A 22,308-nucleotide genomic window follows, 5' to 3' on the forward strand; every position below is an offset into this window, starting at 1 on the left:
GAGCACAGCCAGGAGTGACCAGGAACAACGGTCACAAGCTAGCAGAGGGTAGGTTTAGGTTAGACATCAGAAGGCGCTATTTCACGGTCAGGGCGGCTAGGGTCTGGAACCAGCTTCCAAGGGAGGTGGTGCAGGCTCCTACCCTGGGGGTTTTTAAGAAGAGGTTAGATGAACACCTTGCTGGGGTCGTTTGACCCCAGTACTCTTTCCTGCCATGGCAGGGGGTCGGACTACATGATCTCAGGTCCCTTCTGACCCTAGAAACTATGAAACTAATCTGGCCCAGCTGCAGTACTACAGCATAGCCTGTCATTCCCCAGTCTCTTGTTCATGTGTGTAATTATTCTGTTCCAAGTGTGAGACTTTGCACTTGTCTTTATTTAATTTCACTTGGTTGACTGCAGACCGTTTCTCCAGCCTATCCAAGAGATTCTTGATCCTAGATCCAGTGTGTCTGCAACTCCACCCAACTTGGTATCATCTGCACATTTTCTAAGCATGCACTCAGTCCCTAATCCTTCATGAAGATATTAAATATTACTGGACCCAAGACAAACCCCTGGGGAACCCCACCTGATACCTCCTTCCAAGTAGGCACTGAGCCACCGATGGCTATTCACATGAGTAAATGCGGTATGCCTGTTAGATAACAAAGGAAGCTACTTGGATTAATCCACTGACATTTGCCAAACAGTGTATTATGTCTGTAGTAGCTTGGCATGATGCCAGGCCTAATGAAGGCAGTCTTACAGTCCCAGTTCAACTGATGCAGCTGAAACTTCTTATCCCATCATCCTGAGACAGTACTGCTTGCCAGTTGTACACAGTGGTGTACACACACACACTAAAAAGAAAGAGCAATTACTATATTGTACTAAGAAGAGCTAACCCATTATCTATCCTCTTTATAATACTTTCATCTAGTCTGTATGGCCATGACTTGTTAACAAACATAACAGATGAGGACTCCAAAGGCGCAGCAGAAGGAAGGAATAGAGTATGAACTGAAACTATGATCTCAAAGAACCACAGTTACTTAAGAGTAAGTAATTGCTCTTTCTTCTGAGAAAGAGAGAGAGAGAGAATACCACTGTGTACAACTGGCAAGTAGTACTGTTTCAGGACGATGGGATAAGAGCTACTGAGTTAACTTTTTCAAACACTGGTAACTTAGCAGTAGCTTTTGGCTTTACAGTCAAAAGCTGCTGCCTATTTGGCAATGACTATAAGAGGGTTGAAACCAACTTTTGCTGATGCTCCAGAGTTGTACTCTGTCTCTCTGATCAGGTCTCAGCCATAACTCTGGAATTTTTATTTTTTATGATGCCTTCCAAAACAATGTGTGTACGCTATTTGGGGCACAGGGTATGCAGGAAAATACTCCTGAGACAGGTAACGCTTAGGTAGGTACTACCAGTTTCAGACGCATCCAAATAATTAGAGTCAGGTTTGATTCTACCCTGAACACTACATCAACAGGAATCCATTTTGGGGAGGCAGACTCCAACCTAAAGCTGAAAGAGTTCATAAAAGCCTTTATTATCCATTACAGAGTAAGAGATGACTTATTATAGCTTGCTACAAAACCTAGCTGAGGGAAATGAGGGCGAGACTAAATTCCAGTTTGCTGCTGAAATCTGTCCTTGATCAGTCAAATCTGGGTAATGATAGATGCAAATGCCCTTCCTTCCGAGGCAAGCAAATAACAGTGGTGTTTTTTAGGGAACTTTTGCTTACGAAAAAGTGCTGACCTTGTGCTTTGAAGGCAATTTTGTCTCAAAGATAAGCAAAAAGTCATTAGTTATTATGAACTACATCAAACTTTTTTCATCCTTCTTACCTAAAGATTTCTATTGCTTGCTGACAAAAGCTACTGGACAGAAATTGAAGTTAAGAAATTCACTTTAATTAAGATGGAGTTTTTATAGAGGTCAGGGTAGTTCAATATTAGAGTAACTTACTATTTAGAATTCTTTAAAAAGTTTCTAGAACTATGCTTTAATTTAGTTTCTGAGAGACTCTACGGGGGCTAGTAGGGTCTTAGCCCTATCTCTCCAAAGTATCCCCTTCTCCTCCCCCCTATTTCAATCCTTCCTGGGCAAAACTACCTGCATTGCTCTCAGAATACATAAAACATGTGTAGCATGCAATAAGACAATGACTTAAGTCAAACCTCATGGTTTAGGGCTTCAGCTTTATCCCAAAGAAGGCCCTTCAGGTTCAGACACCAAAGACGAACATTTTCCCTTGATACATAGTTCAGGAATGTTTTTTTTCTGAAGCATAAGAGATTGGCCATAGCTGGAGACAGGATGTCAATGAGATAGACCAAGTTGTAAAATAGTACAGAGAACATTCTCTTTGATGTTTGGCTAGCAATCTCCTCTCAAATGCTCAGGGTCCAACTGATCACTAGATCTGGATTTTGCAAAACGTTTCCCCACATTAGACTGGCAAGGATCTTAGCAGAATTTGCATTCTCCTCTGCAGCATGACATATAGTTTGCCAGTTAGGATTATCAGGGCATCTATAACCTAATTAATCCCCAGCTACTACAAGGACCTTCAGCACTCAGTCAGTGTACAGCATCAGGCACCTCAGTCTCTTTTAGTTTCCATGGGACAAAAGTTTATTCTCTGAAAGCTTTACAGGCTTCAGCCTAACACAGTGATCACTAATCCATGGCTCACAGACAACATGTTGTCTACAAGGCCCTTTAACATGGATCATGGCCACAGGAAATTACAGAGATAAAACAGGTTGACAAGGATAACAAAGTATAAGATATATTCCAGGAACAGTGAAGGCTAGGGAATCACTGGTCTAACTCAAGTTCCAGAGTTTGATACAGGGGCAACAGTGAAATTTTCTGGCCTGGATCACTAGGGGCACGTAACTCCACTGGTCCAGAGTTTGCACTCGCTCCCAACAGCTTTCCAGGTGAAATCCGGTGCTGGTTTGGACTATAAAGCCCTAAACCAGGGGCATGTTGTGCCCTATGTGAGTCTGATCAGGTCCAGGAGCAGCACCAGGCCAGATCTGGCCCACAGGCCATATGTTTGACACTCCTGCCCTAAACAGTCTGAGCCCTACATACCCAAGGACAGCTTTCTCCCTTACACCTCATCACAATCCCTCAAGTCAGCAAAGAGCAACCTCCTGCAAGAAATACCATCAGCATGTTAAGTCCACCTGATGAAAATGCAACAGAGGCCACTCTTGGCAGCTGCTCCCCAGCTCTGAAACCAGAGTTTAAACTCGGACATCTTCTGGAAGTGCTGTAACACCTTTCTATTTAAGTAAGCATATAGCAAACAAAGCTATCCTGAGATATTGCTTATGTTGGTCTCTGTTTTATTCCGCTTTTATGTTTTGTTCTTTAGTTGATAACTTTCCTCTTGTTGCTCTCCTATGTTCTGTTCCCTTATTGTAAATTGTTCTGTTCCCTTATTGTAAGCTGCTCTGAGCCTTTGCTGGGAAGGGCAGCATATAAATAATAAACAAATAAATAGGGGAGGACAAACAGAAGTTGTAGAGTTGTAGCAGAGTTTAACACTTGTGTCAAATCTTCTGCCTCTGAGATAATGGATTGGTTAAGGAAGCAGCAGAAAAGCAATCTAAAGAAAAAAAATCAAGTTTTCGTTGGTACTGTGTTAGTGTCTATAGTAAAATGGTGCCTTCTACACGTTTTGAGGCTAGTAACTATAGGGCCTCCTGGCAGGAGCTATTCATTAAATTCCCAGGGAACATAACAATGGAGCGGTTCATTTGACCTCTGACTGAACAGTTCCATTCCCTCAAAGTACAGGTCCTCTGTTATAAGAGACCATTTGCAGTAATGTTCTCACAACCTATCCTCAAAGCTCATTCATTTCATCCTTGTACTTGTGCAAGATGTGTGAAAAGAAAAGTAACTCTCCTTTTACCTAAAGTAATTTTAAGTGCTGAATAACTTCTGGTATTTTGTCACTACAAGCAAGCATAAGGCTTCAAAGTTAAACCTGGTGCCCAAAGAAGACTGACTTCTATGACCCCTGCAGGAGTTAAAGCAGAACCATTGGAATAGGCATCACGTATCCTGCTATGAGGCACGGTAACAGGCATGAAGTGTCTTGCTTTGTTATATTGGTGCCCTTTTAGGAACATCCTTGAATCAGAAAAACAGATTAGATTTCTTCATCAAGTTGGGGAAAAAAAGAATCATTTAAGGGTTGCTGAAGAGAATAGCAGGTTTGGATTTCCCCTGGGTAGCAGTATAGTGAGAACTGAAGGAGGCTCACAGCTGTTTCTTGTCCAGCCTCCCTCGCACTCACTCTTGCTCTTGGGTGGGGGAACTTAACCGGAATGTTTTTTTCCTATTGGATCCTGATTACCTTGGCTGGGATGTCCTTCTGCCCTTGCCTGGGTCTAGCAGGTCTACCTCTGACTGAGACCCTAGGGCAGAAACCTGCAATTTCCGGAGCTGCTGTGAAAGCCCCTGACCCACAGCTTGGCCTTGCAGCAGGGGGCACTGAGTTTCAGCTCTGAAAGCCTCATTGTTTCCTTAGTCTGTTCACACACCATCAAGCTAACCCACCCTTCTGACTTGGCTTGGTGTGCCTGGCAAAGCCCAGGCTGACTGCCTGGGTCTGCACTCTGTCCATTTTGCTTTGTGCCTCTTGGCTGAAGTGAAAGCTGTCCTCCCCAGGAATCCACTTGCCACTGTAGGAGGCCACCTCTGTATATAATAAGACCTCCATGATGGCAGCTTGCTAGAAAGACCCCCTCTACTGCTGCCTATTTCTGCAGCTGTGGACAGACAGCAATGAGAATGGCAGGAACCATTTCGTGCACAGCAAGAACCATGGTGGGCTCTGCCTTGAGATGCTGTCTGGGAAGGCACTTTACACATGGACAATCAGAGTGCCTCATGCCCATGTCCTCGTTGCCTGCCCTGACATGACTTGAAGGCATTGCCTGGTGGCAGCAACACCAAAGGAAGCCTGCCTAGCCTGGCACACCCTGTACAAGCTACCCAGCACTAAGAGAACTGTACAAGCTACCCAGCACTAAGAGAACTCTATTCTAAGAGAATAGTTGCCAGTGGCAACTATTGCACGGGGCTCTGGCCATAGACATGTTTGTCTGCCACTTCGACTTGGCATCACTGGTAGCCTGACCTTCTGGCAAGAAGGAAGTGGAGGAGACTCTCTTCCATACCTTCTTCAACTGCCCACAATTGCAGCTGCTCTTTGCTGCACCCTCTTTGGCACACTGGATTTGGATTTCCCTGAGACTGTGCACATCTTCTCTAGCCCATAGAGTGACCAAGGGGAATATGATCTGCCTGGCCAATTCCCTACTGGGCCAGACCATGTTGGCAACCCTGAAAAGCCCTGAAAAACCCGCTCACGGGAGGTCAGCTCTGATGATGCCCTACAATTCTTCCACTTCGTAGTCCATGCACAGTTCACGTTTGACTGTAAACACTTCACCTTGCAACAAAATGTGGACCTATTTGTGTTGCACTGGACCATCAAAGGGCCACTCTACGAGATGGAAAAAGACAGCTGTTCCTACATGTCATCCCTTGAGGGGCATGTGGGAAGATAGTTTCAATCTCTGGTGACCCAGCATTTTTTGTTGATAACAAGTGTTTCATGTGTGGCCCTGGGGAGGGCTACATACCCTTACACTTAAGGTTTAAAAAGTCAAAAAAAGTCTCTCCTCCTCCACTCCCACCCTGCCGCAAGGAGGAGTAGTAAAAAGTTACCAGGACTATCAGATATGCAACTTATATTAGTAGATGCATATTACATGGTTTGAATCAGATCTTTTGAAGTCTGTTATTGTCATGTTTTTTTTGTAGGATCTTATGGGTAGGGTCTACCTAAATAACAGGGGAACGTACCAATTTTTGTGAGTTGATTGTGGTGTAAAGTTCTAATTTCACAGTCATATTGTTGCCGCCTTGCCTCCCAGTGCTGATTGGCAGATAAACCCCACCCTGATGTTGACTGGCGAAGAGGCCCCATGGGAAGGAGGGATGAGGGTGTAGCAGCCATCTAGATTTCTGGCTGCCCTTTGTGTGGCCCCACCCCTCGGCGTGGATTGGCAGAGAGGCCTTGGCAGGGAGCAAGGACAAGGGAGCAGCTGCCATCTTGTCTGCTGCTCTTTGTGCTGCCCCCATCAGCTTGCGCCTTCTCCTCCTGGTGGCAAGGAGGAGCCAGTATTTTATTTATATTAAGTTTTGGGGTTTTTTGCTGATTTCAGTTTCTGCAAAATTTGTGAAACTAGGAATTAAGTAGGTCCCTACTTACAGAACTCTGAAAATGATTTAAGTTTCTTCACGGGCCTGGGAGTGTAGGGGGGCAGTGGCTCGGTTGTGCTGGCAGCAAGGTGTTTGTCTAGCCTCCTCTTAAAGACCCCCAGGGTAGGAGCCAGCACCACTTTGCTTGGAAGTTGGTTCCAGATCCTAGCTGCCCTGACAGTGAAGTAGTGTCTCCTGATGTCTAGTCTGAATCTACCCTCTGCCAGCTTGTGACCGTTATTTTTGATTGTGGTAGGTTTAAATTGGAGTATGATAAACATTTTCAAAATGGGATGTGAGTCAACTAACTTCAAAGGCACAGCATGCATACCAAATATTAAATTCTTATGTGTGCTAGACAAATCCAAGAGCCTGTGTAGGTAAGAAGAGGTGTTATGCGTTATCTAAAAGCTGGAGCAGAAATCTTTCAGCCAGGACCCCTGAATTCTATTGCTTTGTCACCAGTTTCTGTGGTTTTGAGCAACCTTCTATTTTTCTTATAAGGAAAATGTGTTATTTTGCAAATAAAATACTTGTTAAAATTTCAACCCTCTTCTTTTCACATATACTATGTCTACTTCCAATTCCCAGCCAATATTATGTGACGAGGTTTTATATGATTACTCTTCAGCCTGAAGAAGAGAAGGCTGAGAGGGGACTTGGCAGCAGCTTACTGCTACATCAGGAGAGTACATCAGGGGCTTGGTGAACTGTTCACCAGGACACCCTTGGGGATAACCAGGAGCAATGGCCACAAACTCCTGGAAGACCGTTTCAGGCTCAACATTAGGAAGAATTTCTTCACAGCTAGGGTGTCTAGACTGTGAAATAAGATCCCTCCAGGGGTGGTGCAATAGCCTAATCTAGAAATCTTCAAGAGGAGACTGGACAGTCACCTTGCTGGGGGTCAGTTGACCCCAGTTGTCTTTCCTGCTTTCCAGGGGCTGGACCTGATGATCTTCTGAGGTCCCTTCCAGCCTACACTCTATGATTATTAGGATTTTACTACTTTCCAAAACACACACACATACAAGAGAAATTAAGCTGCACGCAAATTATTACTAGGAAATAATATGTGTAACCTACACATTTGATAAAGTGCTAGTTATAAATGGCAGTGTTGATATGATTCTTAAAAACAAAATTGAGAAATCTACTAACAATTCAGAATTTGAGCCTGTATTATTGTAATAAACATTTTTTTTCTTTTGAGAGTGTATGCCCATGTTACATAATTGTATGCTATTGATCCTCAGATATGAGTGATAAAACTTGAAAGAGAATATATGTACCATCCTTTTAAAGTCTCACCTCTCGTCCAAGGCGTTGCTGAAGTTTGCTCAGCTCAAATTCTTTTTTCAGGAGAGAGAGGGCTTTATACAGCCGTTTAGGAATCTGGAAAGAGGCAACATAAGTTTTTACACTGCACACACTACAGCTGCCACTTGGCAAAACAGCGTATGGCCCAAAATCAAAAGTAGTAAGGATTATTGGATGGTGGTAGGTTCATACAAGAAACTTGTGGAAACTTTTCAGCATCTACAGTTCTGGGAAGGTTGAGAAAATCTTCCTACTCACAGACTAGCAATATGGAGACTACTTTCCCATCAAATCATGTGAAATATAAGCCTCCTACATATTAGAATGCAAGTTACCTCTTTCTGGTTCTAATGTCATTCAGCTAGAACAAAGAAGATAAAGATTTTAACTCTGAAGAGATTTATTACGTAGCTGTGCTGGTCTGAGACAAAAAGAAATGCAAAACTCTAGAACTCTTGGTTCAGAGATGATACCTTTTATTAGACGAACTAAGAAATCAGACAATTTTGGATTTAAACTTCATTGTTGAACAATAAAAAAGATTTCTACACCTCCCTGCCTTTTTGCCATCTGACACCACCAGAGAAGGAATCCTGCCTTATCTGCACATCAGAGCAACTTGCATAGACCCAGAGGAACAGACTTCCACCTTCAGCTTCCTCTGTGCAAAAATGACGTTTATTTTCTACCTATGGGGACTTTTTACCATCTTAAATTTTCTCTGAGCCTGAGGAAGGGCGCATGTGCCCAAAAGCTTGGTCTAATAAAAGGTATAATCTCTGAACCAAGAGATCTAGAGTTTTGCAGCTCTCAAGAAATAATTTAGCGTTTGCCAAAAAGGGACAAGTTGTCAGAGATAAAGCCATCCTGCAGTGATCCTCCTATCCGAAAAGATACAAAAAGTAATTAAAATGAATCTTTTAATACCTAATACCTAGCTTGGCTTTGTGTTGGATCACTACATATTCTATGAAACATTTATATGTTATAAAACGCGTAGACTTGTTATTCAAATTTAATCCTTAGTAGACATACACACACACTCCATCGTCTCTTGAAGTCAACTGCTCTCCTTAAACAATGCTTACATCCTCTACACAGAGGACAATGTATCTGTTTGAAATAAAAATCTAAATTATATAAATGATTTAAGTTTCATCTTACATTAGTTTCCTCCAGGATGTCCTGCAATTCATGAGACTCTGCCCCTGTTAGTGCTGCTCCCATGTCACTCAGATAGATTGGGTTATCTACCACTCTTTGCCCTGCCTGCATCATCTGAAGCACAGATTCCCTGAAAAGATCAATCAGAATCAAAAATCAAAACATTTGTACTAAGAGAATATTTCCTTTAATTATTGGATGCCTTAGAGGAAATAGAAGTTAGGAATCAATTAAGCTGATTAAGCTGAATTAGAAAAAATTTGACTCTGAAATTCTGAGCTGAGATTTTTTTCTCCTGTCTAGTTGTAATATATTGAGGAAACAAATCTCCTTAGTTTACTAAATAAAGTGAGAAATTATTGGTGGCTGAAACCAGAGTTAATGCAGGGAGGATCTACGTAAGTGGTGCACACTCAGTGCCGCAGCTTAGTAAGGCTAACACTTGCATCCACTAGTCAAGTTACCTTCTGAGCTAAATCCAATCAAACTTATGTACTTGGACCATTTGCCATGTTTTCAAAGTTGCTCTTCATCATCATCTTTTTCAACAAATCAACTTGTAATTCTGAAGCAAAATCTTATCCCAGCTACTACTCCTTGCTGCTTAGGCTGTGGCCCAAAATGCCTGATCATGACTAAGAACTGCTGAAAGACAGACCTAGAATTGGGTAGGACATACATACCTATAGAGAGGGTTCAAGGCAATGATGTCCCGAATTGTTTTGACAATTTCTGCAGTAAGTGCCTATTAAACAACATAACAAAGTTTAAAAAATAAGAAGCTTTTACTACACTAATAAAGCAGAACTTGGATCATTCATATCTGGGTGGTTTACAACCCACTTAATTCACAGTGGGTTGCTATATTATGAGAGCTGCATGGCTGGAGATCCTAAATTACCTCATGCAGCTGATTGACCCTTATTTCAGAGGTGTTTTTTTTCCACGGCAAACAACTGAAGCATCTCAGTGGTCCTGCACAGTGGTTTGCTATGATTATGTACATGTCTGGCTAGTTTACAAGTCCTCATCTTTGTCATATAGGATAAGAATCTTAACCCTGCAAAACATCAGGGTTAGTAGAACATTCCTCCCACACTGGAGCTCAGAATATCACCTGCTCTCACCCCCTTCCCTTGATAATGGACACTCAGACTGAAGACTAGCCTGGAGTCCCATCTAATTTTAGCTACTGTTACTATGGATATTCTCTCTGCCCCACTGACTGTACTTGGATGAAAGGAGAGAGAGGCTATAAACTGGACTACACTATACACAGAATTCTAGGCTAGTCCTTTAAACAGAACCCTTGAAGAAAACTATGGTCATCTTTTAGTCAGCCACCTTAGAACAACACCCTACAGGACACAAAATATTAATAAATGCAGCACAATCCAAGTCAGTTAAATAGGGACCTAAGACACTCTGAACTGAGCTGTTGTTATCAGAAGAATTATTACAATAGGATTATATGAAGATTATGACTGAGAACCATGCATTTTCCACATTCTCCAGTTGGAAGTTCTATAATTATACTATCCTTTCATTTTAACAAGACAGTCTGGATGTTCTCCTACTGGGAAACCTCAGGTTTGGATATACATTCTCACATCATTCACCTTCCTTACACAATTCTGTCACTCACTTTGACTTCTTCTGTGACCTGGAAATCTTCGTGAACAACATTATCCACTTCTACCATAAGCACTTCTGGTGATGAGTGTCCCACAGGCTCGAGGACCAGCTCTGTAGTTTGGTCCTTCATATCAGACTCTTCTTCAGTCTCTTTCTTAGAGCGCTTCATCTTCCTTCTTGCTTTGTGCTTATTTTCAGCCTCATGTTCCTCAGGCTCAATCTCTAGTTGCTTATTTATACAAATTCTGAAGGCAAAGGAGAGAGAGCTGTTAACAACTTTGCAAGCCAAACACTGGTACACATGGCTGCAGCTCTAAAATGGGTAAAGGGAGAGTTGTTTTCAGTTGCTTTTTCACTATAACTAATGTGACAAAAAGCCTGGATTATATTTTGGTGAGATTCAGGTTTTACTCTTTTGAAAATACACTGCGACTAGCTGCTAGATAAAAATGGGATTTGCCAAACAAGTTCTAGAAAAATAAACTGAAGCATGAAAGAGTACACTGGCTACTGATTTAGCTTCTGTAAGTTCCTGCTCTACAAGAAAGTGGAATTAGTTTTTAAACTAGGGATGTAAATATCATTTTAAAAATTACCTGTTTAACCTCCTCTTATTATATTGGTTAAATGGTCCCAGAGCAGAGGGGCAGGGCAGTGTGGGGAGCCAGGGCCAAGGGTGATATGTGGGACTGCAATGAGTTCTGCTACCATTCGGGACTGAAGATCGTGGCCACAGCCATATGTGGTGAGTGTGCAGGAGCAGGCAGTGGTGCCAGTAGCAGCAGCATGGGGTGGCAGGGTCTGGCAGGGTCCCTGGCTCCGTGTTTCCCACTGCCGCGCCACTCCTTTCCCTGTCTAGATGCAGCCAGCAGCTGGGCCAGTGCCACACTCCTCCCACTTGGCTGAGGACTTGCCCTGGTGCTGAGGCTCCTAGCAAAAGGGGCACTCAGCCCACAGATGGATGCCTTGAACACAATCCTGAGTGACATATCTGCCTGCCACATGACCCTGGCCTGGAAAAACAGACTCCAGGTGGGTCCTTGCCAAGTAGCAGCTGCTGGAGTCTGGGGCTGGGCAAGAGGGAGGCACCTCCTGGGGCTCCAGGCACTTGTGGGCACCTGGGTACAGTGTGGCTGTCCTGGCAGGTGGAAGCCCCTTTGGGTGCTATGGGAGGGAGGGGGCCGGGGCACCTGGCTTTGTGCAGCCTGCCTCTGCAGCACCTGATGGCAGACCCACCACTGTGCTCGCTCCTATTTAAGCCCTGCTGGCTCCACCATTCAACGTTGCCCAGCTCTGTTCCCCCAGGTAACCACTAGTTACATCCCTACTACAGCAGCCGAATGATGCTGCAGCCCAGATCCACACTGCCTCCTGGGCAGCCCCTTCCAGAGCTTCTCCCCCAACAGTGGACAGCACCAAAGCCGGGAGGTAAACATTATATGGTATAATAATTAAATGGTATACGTATAATTACTGTTTAACCTTTTACATCCCTACTCCAGATAGAAACTTATCTGACATTCATCTGAAGTACCACACATATCTATGACCCTACAAATATATCCCCCTCATGAACTGCTTCCACCCCTGACCAAGGGAAACCCAAGAGATTGCAACCCACAGCCTCTTTCTCTGAACATTGTACACATATTAGTGTATACAGAGTGACAAAAGCTTAATGGATGTGCCTGCTCATGAAGAGTCTGGTAAAATATCTAAATTGTGTAGAAGATATTTTTACCTTCGATGCCCCATGACAATCATTCGCAGCTTGTCTCCAAGGTCCTGCATTTCATGGATCTGAACAAAAGTTCCTGTTTGGTAGATCTCATTCAGGTTTTCTACCACATCAGATTCATTGCTGATAAAAATATTTAAAAGTAAATGTTCAGAATCTTGCTCAGACACATTTATTCTGGGACGCCTCACATTCCTTGTCTTTGAAGTCTGTTTGAAAGAAACTTAAATAATGCTGTGAACAAAGCAACTAGCACACAGACCTGATATTCACTTATATTTTGCAATTATGGCTTTTTCAAACCTTTCTGTTGCTACCAATGTCACTTCTGGTTAACAAGTTTGGGCCTCATCTTTCTTGATGCAGACAAGCCTAAGTAGTAGCGAGACCGTACACTTACAGAGAGATGGATACTTACTTGTCATCTTTCTTTAGAAAGACACCAGCATAAGGCTGAGCAAGGCGAACCTTCCTCCTCAGCAACTCAACCAGCTTCTTATTTTTTACCTAGGATGGAAATGAGATTTACATCAATATTCAGAGACAGAGCTCTCAAAAGCTTTCAGCTCCCACCACATAAGTAGGATAGGCTTTTGGTTAAAACCTAGGAAATTTATTCTGGGCTCCATTCCCAACTTTGTCAAAGATCTGTGCCCTTTAGGAAGTTACTCCCCTCTTTTCTTCACCACAGGAACAAACATTTAAGCAGTTTGTGAACTTCTCTTTGTCCTGTCTACACAACTTTCACTTTGAACAGTTGTTGAACAGATCTCTTACTGTAATGCTCATGCATAGTTAAGGCTGTGAATACACTACAGGCAAGAAGCTTTGGGTTGATCTGATAAGTCCTTGGTTTTGCTTTCCCACTACTATTATTGTATTTGTCACTTCTCACTACATTGTGTTGCTGTTGATACTGCTGTACAACATTTGTGAACTTTTATGCAGGACTACACAGCCAGCAAAAAATAACGATATTTCTGCAGAATATCCTTTCAGACAGGACAATGCCAAAATTCCATCCCTGCTTGTAAATGGCACTGAACTGTTAAAGCCAAATAAATATTTGTCATGGAAGTATAAAGAAATTTCAACCACCCTCCATGCTATTCAACTTTCAAGTCCTTTGGAATGGCAAAGGAAAAAACAAGTTAATTAAGCTGCCAAAAAGGGATTCCCATAAGGAACTGTGCTAACAATATTACTTGCTATAAATATGACTACTGGACACAAATCCATGAGATAAATATAAATTGTCATATCTTTTTCTAACAACATTACTGTACATAATTTAAATTGTGCACCCTGCATCAGAAGCTTCAAGTGTAAACCACTTGACATTTTATACCATATATGATTCTTGTGGCCTTTTCTCTAAGCCAATATAATGTCTCCACTGTTTGCAACAGGCCTTTGAAATTAGACAGGAAAAAAGCCCTGGAGCCATAGAATTGCTTTTCTTTAATCCCTTGAATTTCTGTGCAGATTTGCCTGAGTTAAGTTTTACAAAGCTATTATTTTCCTTTGGTTGCTTGAGCAATCAGCAAACTGTTGGCAGCTAGCCAACACAACCGAAAAGCAGCTTTTACTACAATGCTGATTGCACATTACCACAGCAGCAGAAGCAAATGCTGCACTGCGGAATCACAGGAACAGGTAGACTCTTGGGTTGCATGTTGAAGAATATTTAACTGGCATTTCCTGAGAGCCTACTCACTGACCCTAGCACCCCAACAGTCAGTCAAGTTCTCCCTTTTTCTCCTACATTTATCTGAGGAATAAGTATTTTCCTACTGCCAACTAAAGCAGTCTTATAATTCACCTAATTCTGCAGTTCACCTAGTATCAATCTGCTTTAGTGCTAAAAATTCAAACTCTGTTTATACTACATAATGGGGGTTCATACAGCTGAATCATTAGACGATATGTTTTACTCTTTTTTCTTTAAATAAATAGGGAACATGTAAGAAGTTAAGTTCCTTCTAATATACTTGCATTATAAAGCCAAACAGCAGAAACTTAAAAAAACACCATTGTTTATACTACTTTCAATCTGCTCCCTTGCCCACATGTATTACAGTAAAATCATTATTTCTGACCAGACTCCTAACCTACCTCACCCGGCACGCAGGACAGACTGTAACTTAAGTGCTGTCTAGTGAATTATACAGTTCATAGAAGCCCTGTATTATTTGATCTAGAAATTTAGATCAAAGAACAAAGATAAGGGATACAAGCAGAGAAGCTAGTTGATGGTTAAAGCCAAAAATATTTCTTATATGGCATTCACCTTTCCTGGCTCTATCACAAAGTACTTAAGTGAGGTTGGGCAAGTCACTCACAAAAACTTTTTGTTAAGTGTTTACTAACAAATGCTTCTCATTGTTGGGTGCCCAATTTTAGACCTAGGGATCTTGTTTATGGAAAAAATGAGGGTTCCCAGGTGCGACTGAAACTATTTGAATTATGACTAAGACACGAGGGTACACCATTAATGCTCATGATTAAAAGAATACTGAACAGCTGCCGTGTTCCCAAAGCACTATACATTTTGTGTACTGAAGTGCAGTTTACATGAAACCCCCCCAGTATTATCTGATTATGTCTAGATACTATAACAGGCTGAAGGAGTGTTGTTAGAATAGACTTCTCAGCTTTAGAAATTTCCAGATGCTTGACTTTGAAATTATTTATCAGAATAATTCTTAAAAGTAGTTGTTTTGCACATGGGCCTTTATGTTTGGAAAAGAATGAGAGGTTACATTGTTCTGATCCTTGCTATCTACATTTAACACGAATCTATTCAAAGGATCATAGGAAACTGGCCTGGAAGGAACGTCATAACGTCATCTAATCCAACCCAAGGGAAGACCATCTCCAACTAAACCATCGCAGCCAAGTGTCTGTCCAACCTGTTCTTGAAAATTTCCAGGAATGGATATTCCACAGCTTCTCAAGGTAGCCTGTTCTAAGGCTTGACCACCCTCATAGTCAAAAAGATCTTCCTAATCTTCAACCTAAATTTCCTCTCCAGAAGCTTGCAGTCATTGCTCCTAGTCCTGTTCCCTATGGCCACAGAGAAAAGCTCACCTCCAACATCTACATAATCATCCTTCAAGTATTTGAAGACAGTTATCAAATTCACTCCCCAAAGTCTTCTCTTTCTCCATAACTCTGGCTTCCTACAGATCAATGCGTGGCTGCACAGATGGTGTTGCCAGCAGGGCTTTGGCTTCTTCTACCCTGGGATATTTTTCCAAGAAGAAGGATTGCTATGAAGAAATTAGATCCCCCTGACAAAGAGGGAAGAGCATGTTCGCAGACAGGCTCTTCTTTAAACTAGGTTCACTGGGGGATGGAGACTAAAGCCTTGAGGTAAGTGGGGAAGTGAGTGACTTGGAGGAAGCACAAGCAGGAGGGGGCAACATGGGAGGCCTCATTCTTCTTGAGACAATGGGCAATTGGCTAGTTTCCTTAGGTACACAAATACAACAGCCTGGGAAGTAAGCAGGAGAAACTAAGTCCTCACACAGTGCCAGAACTATGATGTGATTCCAGTAACAGTCTTGGTGGGATAGCTCACAACACTGAAGAACTATCATGGATGAGCACAAACTGTTCAGGTAAGATAGGCAAGGGAGAAGAGGAGGAGGAGTTGCCTTTTACATAAAAAAGCTGTATAATCACTCAGAGCTCCAATATGAAACCGGAGGCAAGCCTGTTGAAAATCTCTGGGTTAGGGTCAGAGGGAAAAGCACCAAGGGTTATAGTGGTGGGGGTCTGCTATAGACCACTAGACCAGGAGGATGAGGTAGATGAGGTTTTCTTCAGACAACTAGTGGAAGTTTCCTGATCACAGACCCTGGTTCTCACGAGGGACTTCAATCACCCTGACATCTGCTAGGAGGGCAACACAGCAGTGCACAGGCAATCCAGGAAATGTTTGGAGAGTGCTGGGGACAACTTCCTGGTGCAAGTGTTGGAGAGGTCAACCAGGGGCCATGCTCTTCTAGACCTGCTGCTTACAAACACGGAAGAATTGGTGGGGGGTGTAGCAGTGGACAACAACTTGGGCAGCAGCTACCAAGAGACAATTGAGTTTAGGATCCTGGGGAAAGGAAAGGAAGGAGAGCAGCAGAGCAGGACCCTGGACTTCAGAAAAGCAGTTTTCTTACTCATGCAGGGGACCAATGGGCAGGATCCCCTGCAAGACCAGTCTAAGGGGGAAAGGAGTCCAGGAGAGCTGGTCATATTTTAAAGAAACCTTACTGAGGGTGCAGGAACAAACTATCCTGATGCGCAGGAAAACCAGAAACTATGCCAGAACACCAGTTTTGCTTACCAGGGAACTCTTCAGTGAGACAGAATACAAAAAGGAAGCTGACTAGAAGTGGAAATTAGGACAAACAAGGGAGGAGTATAAGAGTATTGCTCGTGCATGCAGGAATGAAATCAAGAAGACCAAAGTGCAATTGGAGTTGGAACTAGCAAGAGACAGTAAGGGTAACAAGAAGGGTTTCTACAAGTATGTCAGCAAAAGATCAGGGAAAATGTATGTCCCTTACTGAATGTAGGAAGCAACCTAGTGATAGATGATGCAAAAATGGCAGAAGTACTCAATGCCCTTTTCACCTCAATCTTCACAAGCAAGATCAGCTCCCAGACTATTGCACCTGGCAGCACTGTTTGGGGAGCAGATGAGCAGCCAACAATTGTGAAAGAACAGGTTAGGGACTATTTAGAAAAACTGAATGTGTACAAGTCCATGGGGCCAAATGGGATACATCCAAGGGTGCTGAGGGAGTTGGCCCATGTGACTGCAGAGCTGCTGGCCATTATCTTGGAAAACTTGTGGTGGTTGAGAGAAGTACCAGATGATTGGAAAAGGGTAAATACAGCATCCATCTTTAAGAAAGATTCATAGACATAGGGTTGAAAGCGACCTTGCAGATCCTCTAGTCCGACCCACTGCCCTGGGCAGGACAGAAAACTGGGCTCAAATGACCCCAGCTAGGTAACTGTCCAGCCTCCTCTTAAAGACCCCCATGGTAGGAGCCAGCACCACTTCCCTTGGAAGTTGGTTCCAGATCCTAGCTGTCCTGACAGTGAAGTAGCGCCTTCTAATGTCTAGTCTGAACCTACTCCCTAACAACTCATGGCCGTTATTCCTTGTTACTCCGGGAGGCGCTCAGGGAAACATGGTCCCTCCCATTTCCCGATGGTTCCCCCTAGTAAGTTTATAGATGGCAACCAGTTCCCCTCTCAGCCTTCTCTTGTGAAAGCTGAACAGGTTCAGGTCCCATAGCCTCCGCTTGTAGGGCCTGCCTTGCTGCCCCTGATCATGCAGGTGGCCCTCCTTTGGACCCTTTCAATGTTGTCCACATCCCTCCTGAAGTGTGGTGCGCAGAACAGGACACAGTACTACAACTGCAGCCTGACCAGTGTCTCATACAGGGGGAGGATCACCTCGTTGGCCCTGCTCGTGATGCATCTGTGGATGCACGACAAGGTGTGGTTGGCCCTACTGACCATGTCCCTGCATTGGCGGCCCATGTTCATCTTGGAATCAATAGCAACTCCAAGATCCCTTTCTGCCACTGTGCATTCGAGAAGAGAGTACCCCAGCCTATAGGCATGCTGCTGGCTCTTAATGCCCAAGTGCAGCACCCTGTACTTATCAGTATTGAATCCCATCCTATTTTCATTTACCCACCCCTGTAACCTGTCCAGTTCCAGCTGTATCCTGTCCCTCCCTTCTAGCGTGCCCATCTCATCCCAAATCTTGGTGTCATCTGCAAATTTAAACGGGTTTATAGATGAGGGGGTGGGATATAGTCTCGACTTATCCACAAGCGCATTTGTTGTCATTGCAAAGGCCTCATTGGTACAGTTTTGAGGCACAGTGACCCTGTCCAGTTAAAAAATGGTTGAGAAGTGCCCAATAATAGCGTGGCCAGTTAAACCCTGGTGGACTCTCTGCAGTCAGAGATGACGTAGGAACTGATTGGTGCTTGTGTTGACCATTTTTCATGCCATCGAGTAAGTAAGGAAAAGTCAAAGGGTTTTGAAAGGGTGGACCTGGATATCTTGAGGGAGGCTGAGCTATTGGTGGGTGGAGTATGTTCCAATGCAGTGGCAGCAAAGGATTATCATAGAGTCTAGCTAGTGAGTTTACCTCAGCATTTATGCAGGGGAGATGAGAGAGAGCAATGTTACTGAGGACTAATAACCATGGGAGTGGAATGGGGAGCAACGTGCCTGACAAAAACACATGGTAACGTACAGCTGGGTGCCCATTAGTTTACTGTGCGATGAACCAACCCATACAGGGGCACAATATTCTGCAACTGAATAACATGATGCGAGAGAGATGAACATAGCATTGAGGCATTGGCACCCCATGTGGAGCCTGCAAGTTTGGCAAGTAGGTTATTCCTTGTTTGATTTTTAAAGCAGTTTTCTGGAGATGGAATTTATAAATTAAAGTCTGGTAAAGGATGACTCCAAGATAAACTAAGTGAGTTTCAAATTTGAGAGACTGACCATTTAAGGTAACTGTGAGTTCATGATTAGCACTGGCATTATCCAGATGGAAAACACTTGAGACAGTCTTAAGATAGTTGGTTTGAGGTGCCATTTTAGGCAGTACTCTAACATCAGTCTTATGCCTCCATTAAGTGTGAGTTCCACATTTAAAAAGTCATGAGCTTGGGTAGCAAATAGAGGTTTACCGATATAATGTACATAATGGATTGGCACTGATAAAAGGGAAATTTACATAATTGGCTTTTTTTGGCCATTGTAGTCAATAATGTAATAATAAATATAATTAATTATGCCTTCTGGCCGGGGCCCCTGCATACCTAGGTTCCCTCTTGCCCGTGGAGCCGGGACCCCTAGACGCCTAGGTTCCCTCAGGAAATGGTGGGTTTCCCCTTTCAGGTGGGCAGCATTCTAGCCTGCAAGGGGTCCTACTTAGGGCTGCCAGGAACAAGACGCAGGGGGGCACTGTGTGCACGTACACTGCTGCATGCATGCATGCGGCCAGGAAAACAACCGAGTAGCATGGAGAGCAGCTTCCTGCAAGTAAGTTTATGGAGGCGAAGGGGAATGGGAGGGAGGGGGAGAGGCAGGTCGAGGTCCCCACAGTGAGAGAGGGACTGGGTCTTGGAGCACCACCCAGCCAGAGTGGTGCATGGGACCTGGGGCCAGGGTGGGGAGCAGGACAGAGGCACTGAAGGAGGAGCAGGAAGGGGGGTGGCTCCCCACCACTGCACGCACCCCCCAGATTTGTGCACAGGGTGGATGCAGGCTACCCAGTGCAGGCTCAGGTCTCTCCGTTGAGCTGGCTTTCCCTCAGGAGCCCTGCAACGGCTGCACATCCCCTGCCTGCCCAGCAGTAGTGGGGGCTGCAAGTTGTGACCCCGCTGCTGGACAGGCAGGGGGTGCACAGCTGGCACAGGGAACCTGAAGCAAAGGCAGCAGAGCAGAGAACCCTGAGCCCACAGAGTGCAGCCTTCATCTGCCCTCACCCCACTCTGCTCTGCCCCGCTTAAAACCATCCCTGAACTTAAAAATGGTGGCAACAAAACTTGAACTTAAGTTCATTCAGTGAGCTTTAGTTCATGAGCCCCTGCCGCCATTTTGTGGAGAAGGTACTGTTCAAGATAATGGGGGGTAGGCAGAACATCTCACCAGCATGATCCCTTTCCCCAACCAAAAGAAATGGCAACTGACTTATTATAACAAAGAAAGGAATGACAAATTTTGTGAGAAATATGCAGAAGAATGGTGGAGGGAGGAATTAAAAGGGTTAAAGTTTGTAGCAGCAGAACAGTCAAGGAAAAGAGTGATTATTGTTCAAATGTATATGGATATATTAGAGGCAGAAGACACAGAAAGATATCTGGAAAAATATGTGCAATGAATTCTTTGGTAGAGAAAGCAAGGGACAAATATGGCATTTGGACAAGGTTTTGGAGGGCTCAAGCAGTGTTAAAACCAAATGAGTGGAGCCCAAGCAGGGTACAGCACCTCCCATCGGTGGTCAGGATAGGGCCAGATTGGGGTTTTATAAAACAAAGCAATTTAGCAGATATGCGAAGGAAGTAGAGGTGCACTGACACATTGGTCCATATCATATTGGCACCAACAAATGGAAAACTGACATTATCGGCAGTTGGCTTTTTTTGGCTGACATGGCTGATAATGGTGCTGATAAATGCTGAGTCCATGGGTGTAGCTGCAGCATGCACACAGCCACGACTGCAGTTCGGCAACATAGAGAGCAGCATCCAGCTGGTAAGTCTGTTAGAGGGCAAGGGGCGTTTGCTGGGGCGGGGGAGAGGCCCCCTCACAGAGATGAAGGGAGTGGGGCAGGGGCTGCACAGCTAGGGTGGGGCATGAGACAGCCGCAGCTTGTCCAAGGGGCAGCTTCCACCACTGCGCGCATTCCTGGAGGAGGCATGACGGGGCGTGTGCCCTCCTGGATCTGTGCACATGGCAATTGTGGACTGCCACTGTGGGCTGGGGCAGCAACAGGCTCTTCCCAGCTGGGGAGTGGGTGCGCGGGGGCTACAGCCAACCCAAAATTTGCTGTAGCCCCCGCTCCCAGCACCACTGCCACCTGGCCCAAGCTCAGCCCTGGCCCAGTCCCCGCACTGTCCCTGGTCCCAGCTCATAGTGGCAGCCTGCCCTTACCCCGCACATAGATCCAGGGGGCACACAGCCCCCCTACCTACCCCTGGGGTGCGCGCAGCAGTGACAGCTGCCCCCCAAATGAGCTGCTCGTGGCTCAGTCCTATGTCCTAGCTTGGCTGTGCAGCGCCTGCCCCAGCCCCAGCCCCACTCCCTTCCTCACTGTGGGGGCCTCGATCTGCATGTCCCCCCCCCCATGCCCCTTCCCCCAAACAGACTTACCAGCCAGATGCTGCTCTGCAAGCTGCCAGGCTTACATATCGGCAATGGGACCGGTATCAGCCTATATAGCTCATTAATAATCTGCCATACCTTACCCTCCATCAATGCTGACCTTGTAAAAAAACACCTTGAGAGGCTGAATACCTTCAAGTCAGCCAGCCCTGACAGTTTACACCCCAGGGTACTCAAGAAGCTGGCTAGCATCACAGCTCAGCCCCTGGCACAGATCTTCGAGAACTCCTGGCGCTTAGGTGAAGTGCCCGAAGATTAGAAGTCCAACGTGATGCCTATCTTCAAGAAAGGGAGGAAAGTGGATCCGGAAAACTACAGGCCCATCAGCCTGACCTCTGTCCTGGGGAAGGTCTTGGAAAAGATTATCAAAGAGACCATCCTTAACAGACTGGCCGATGGCTACATCCTGGGGGATAGCCAGCATAGGTTTGTTGCGAGTAGGTCTTGTTTGACCAGTCTCATTTCCTTTTACAGCCAGATGACCTATCACCTGGACAAGGGGGAAGAGATCGATGTCATATATCTTGACTTTAAAACAGCCTTGGATCTGGTATCCCATGATCACCTCTTGGCAAAATTGGCTAACTGTGGCCTTGGCCTCACCACGATCCATTGGCTGGGGCATTGGCTCCGCAGTAGGACCCAGAGGGTGGTGGTTGATGGAAGTCAATCGTCGTGGTGCCCTGTGACCAGTGGGGTCCCTCAAGGCTCTGTCCTAGGGCCTATACTATTTAAGATCTTCATTAATGATGTGGACATTGGTGTCAGAAGTGGACTGGCCAAGTTCACCGCCGACACCAAACTCTGGGGTAAAGGGGGCACAGGACTTCATTCTCCCGTTGTACTCAGCCTTGGTGAGGCCACAGCTGGAGTACCGTGTCCAGTTTTGGGCTCCACAATTCAAAAAGGATGTGGAGAAGCTTGAGAGTCCAAAGGAGAGCCACACACACGATCAGAGGTCAGGAAAACAGACCTTATGATGAGAGGCTGAGAGCTATGGGACTCTTCAGCCTGGAAAAGCACAGGCTCAGGGGTAATTTGGTGGCCACCTATAAGTTTATTAGGGGTGCTCACGAGGATCTGGGGGAGCACCTGTTCACTAGAGCACCCCAAGGGATGACAAGGTCGAATGGTCACAAACTCCTCCCAGACCATTTGAGGCTGGACATAAGGAAGAACTTCTTTACTGTCTGAGCCCCCAAGGTTTGGAATAGACTGCCGCCAGAGGTG

General features: G+C 44.8%; 1 protein-coding gene across 1 annotated transcript in view; it reads right to left on the bottom strand.

The window, feature by feature from the left end:
• The window catches only part of LONP1 (lon peptidase 1, mitochondrial), a 91,553-nt gene that overhangs the window by 56,365 nt on the left and 12,880 nt on the right, over nt 1-22,308 (bottom strand). The window contains exons 2-7 of the mRNA XM_019513201.1: nt 12,566-12,654; nt 12,151-12,270; nt 10,420-10,654; nt 9,458-9,519; nt 8,775-8,904; nt 7,602-7,685 (exon numbers count right to left, since the gene is read on the bottom strand). Coding sequence (XP_019368746.1) covers nt 7,602-7,685; nt 8,775-8,904; nt 9,458-9,519; nt 10,420-10,654; nt 12,151-12,270; nt 12,566-12,654 — 720 coding nt within the window. The remainder of the gene's footprint in view (nt 1-7,601; nt 7,686-8,774; nt 8,905-9,457; nt 9,520-10,419; nt 10,655-12,150; nt 12,271-12,565; nt 12,655-22,308) is intronic.

This window comes from Gavialis gangeticus, unplaced genomic scaffold (genome assembly GCF_001723915.1).
Source record: "Gavialis gangeticus isolate Ggan-Ray unplaced genomic scaffold, GavGan_comp1, whole genome shotgun sequence".
NCBI classification, from domain to species: Eukaryota; Metazoa; Chordata; order Crocodylia; family Gavialidae; genus Gavialis; species Gavialis gangeticus.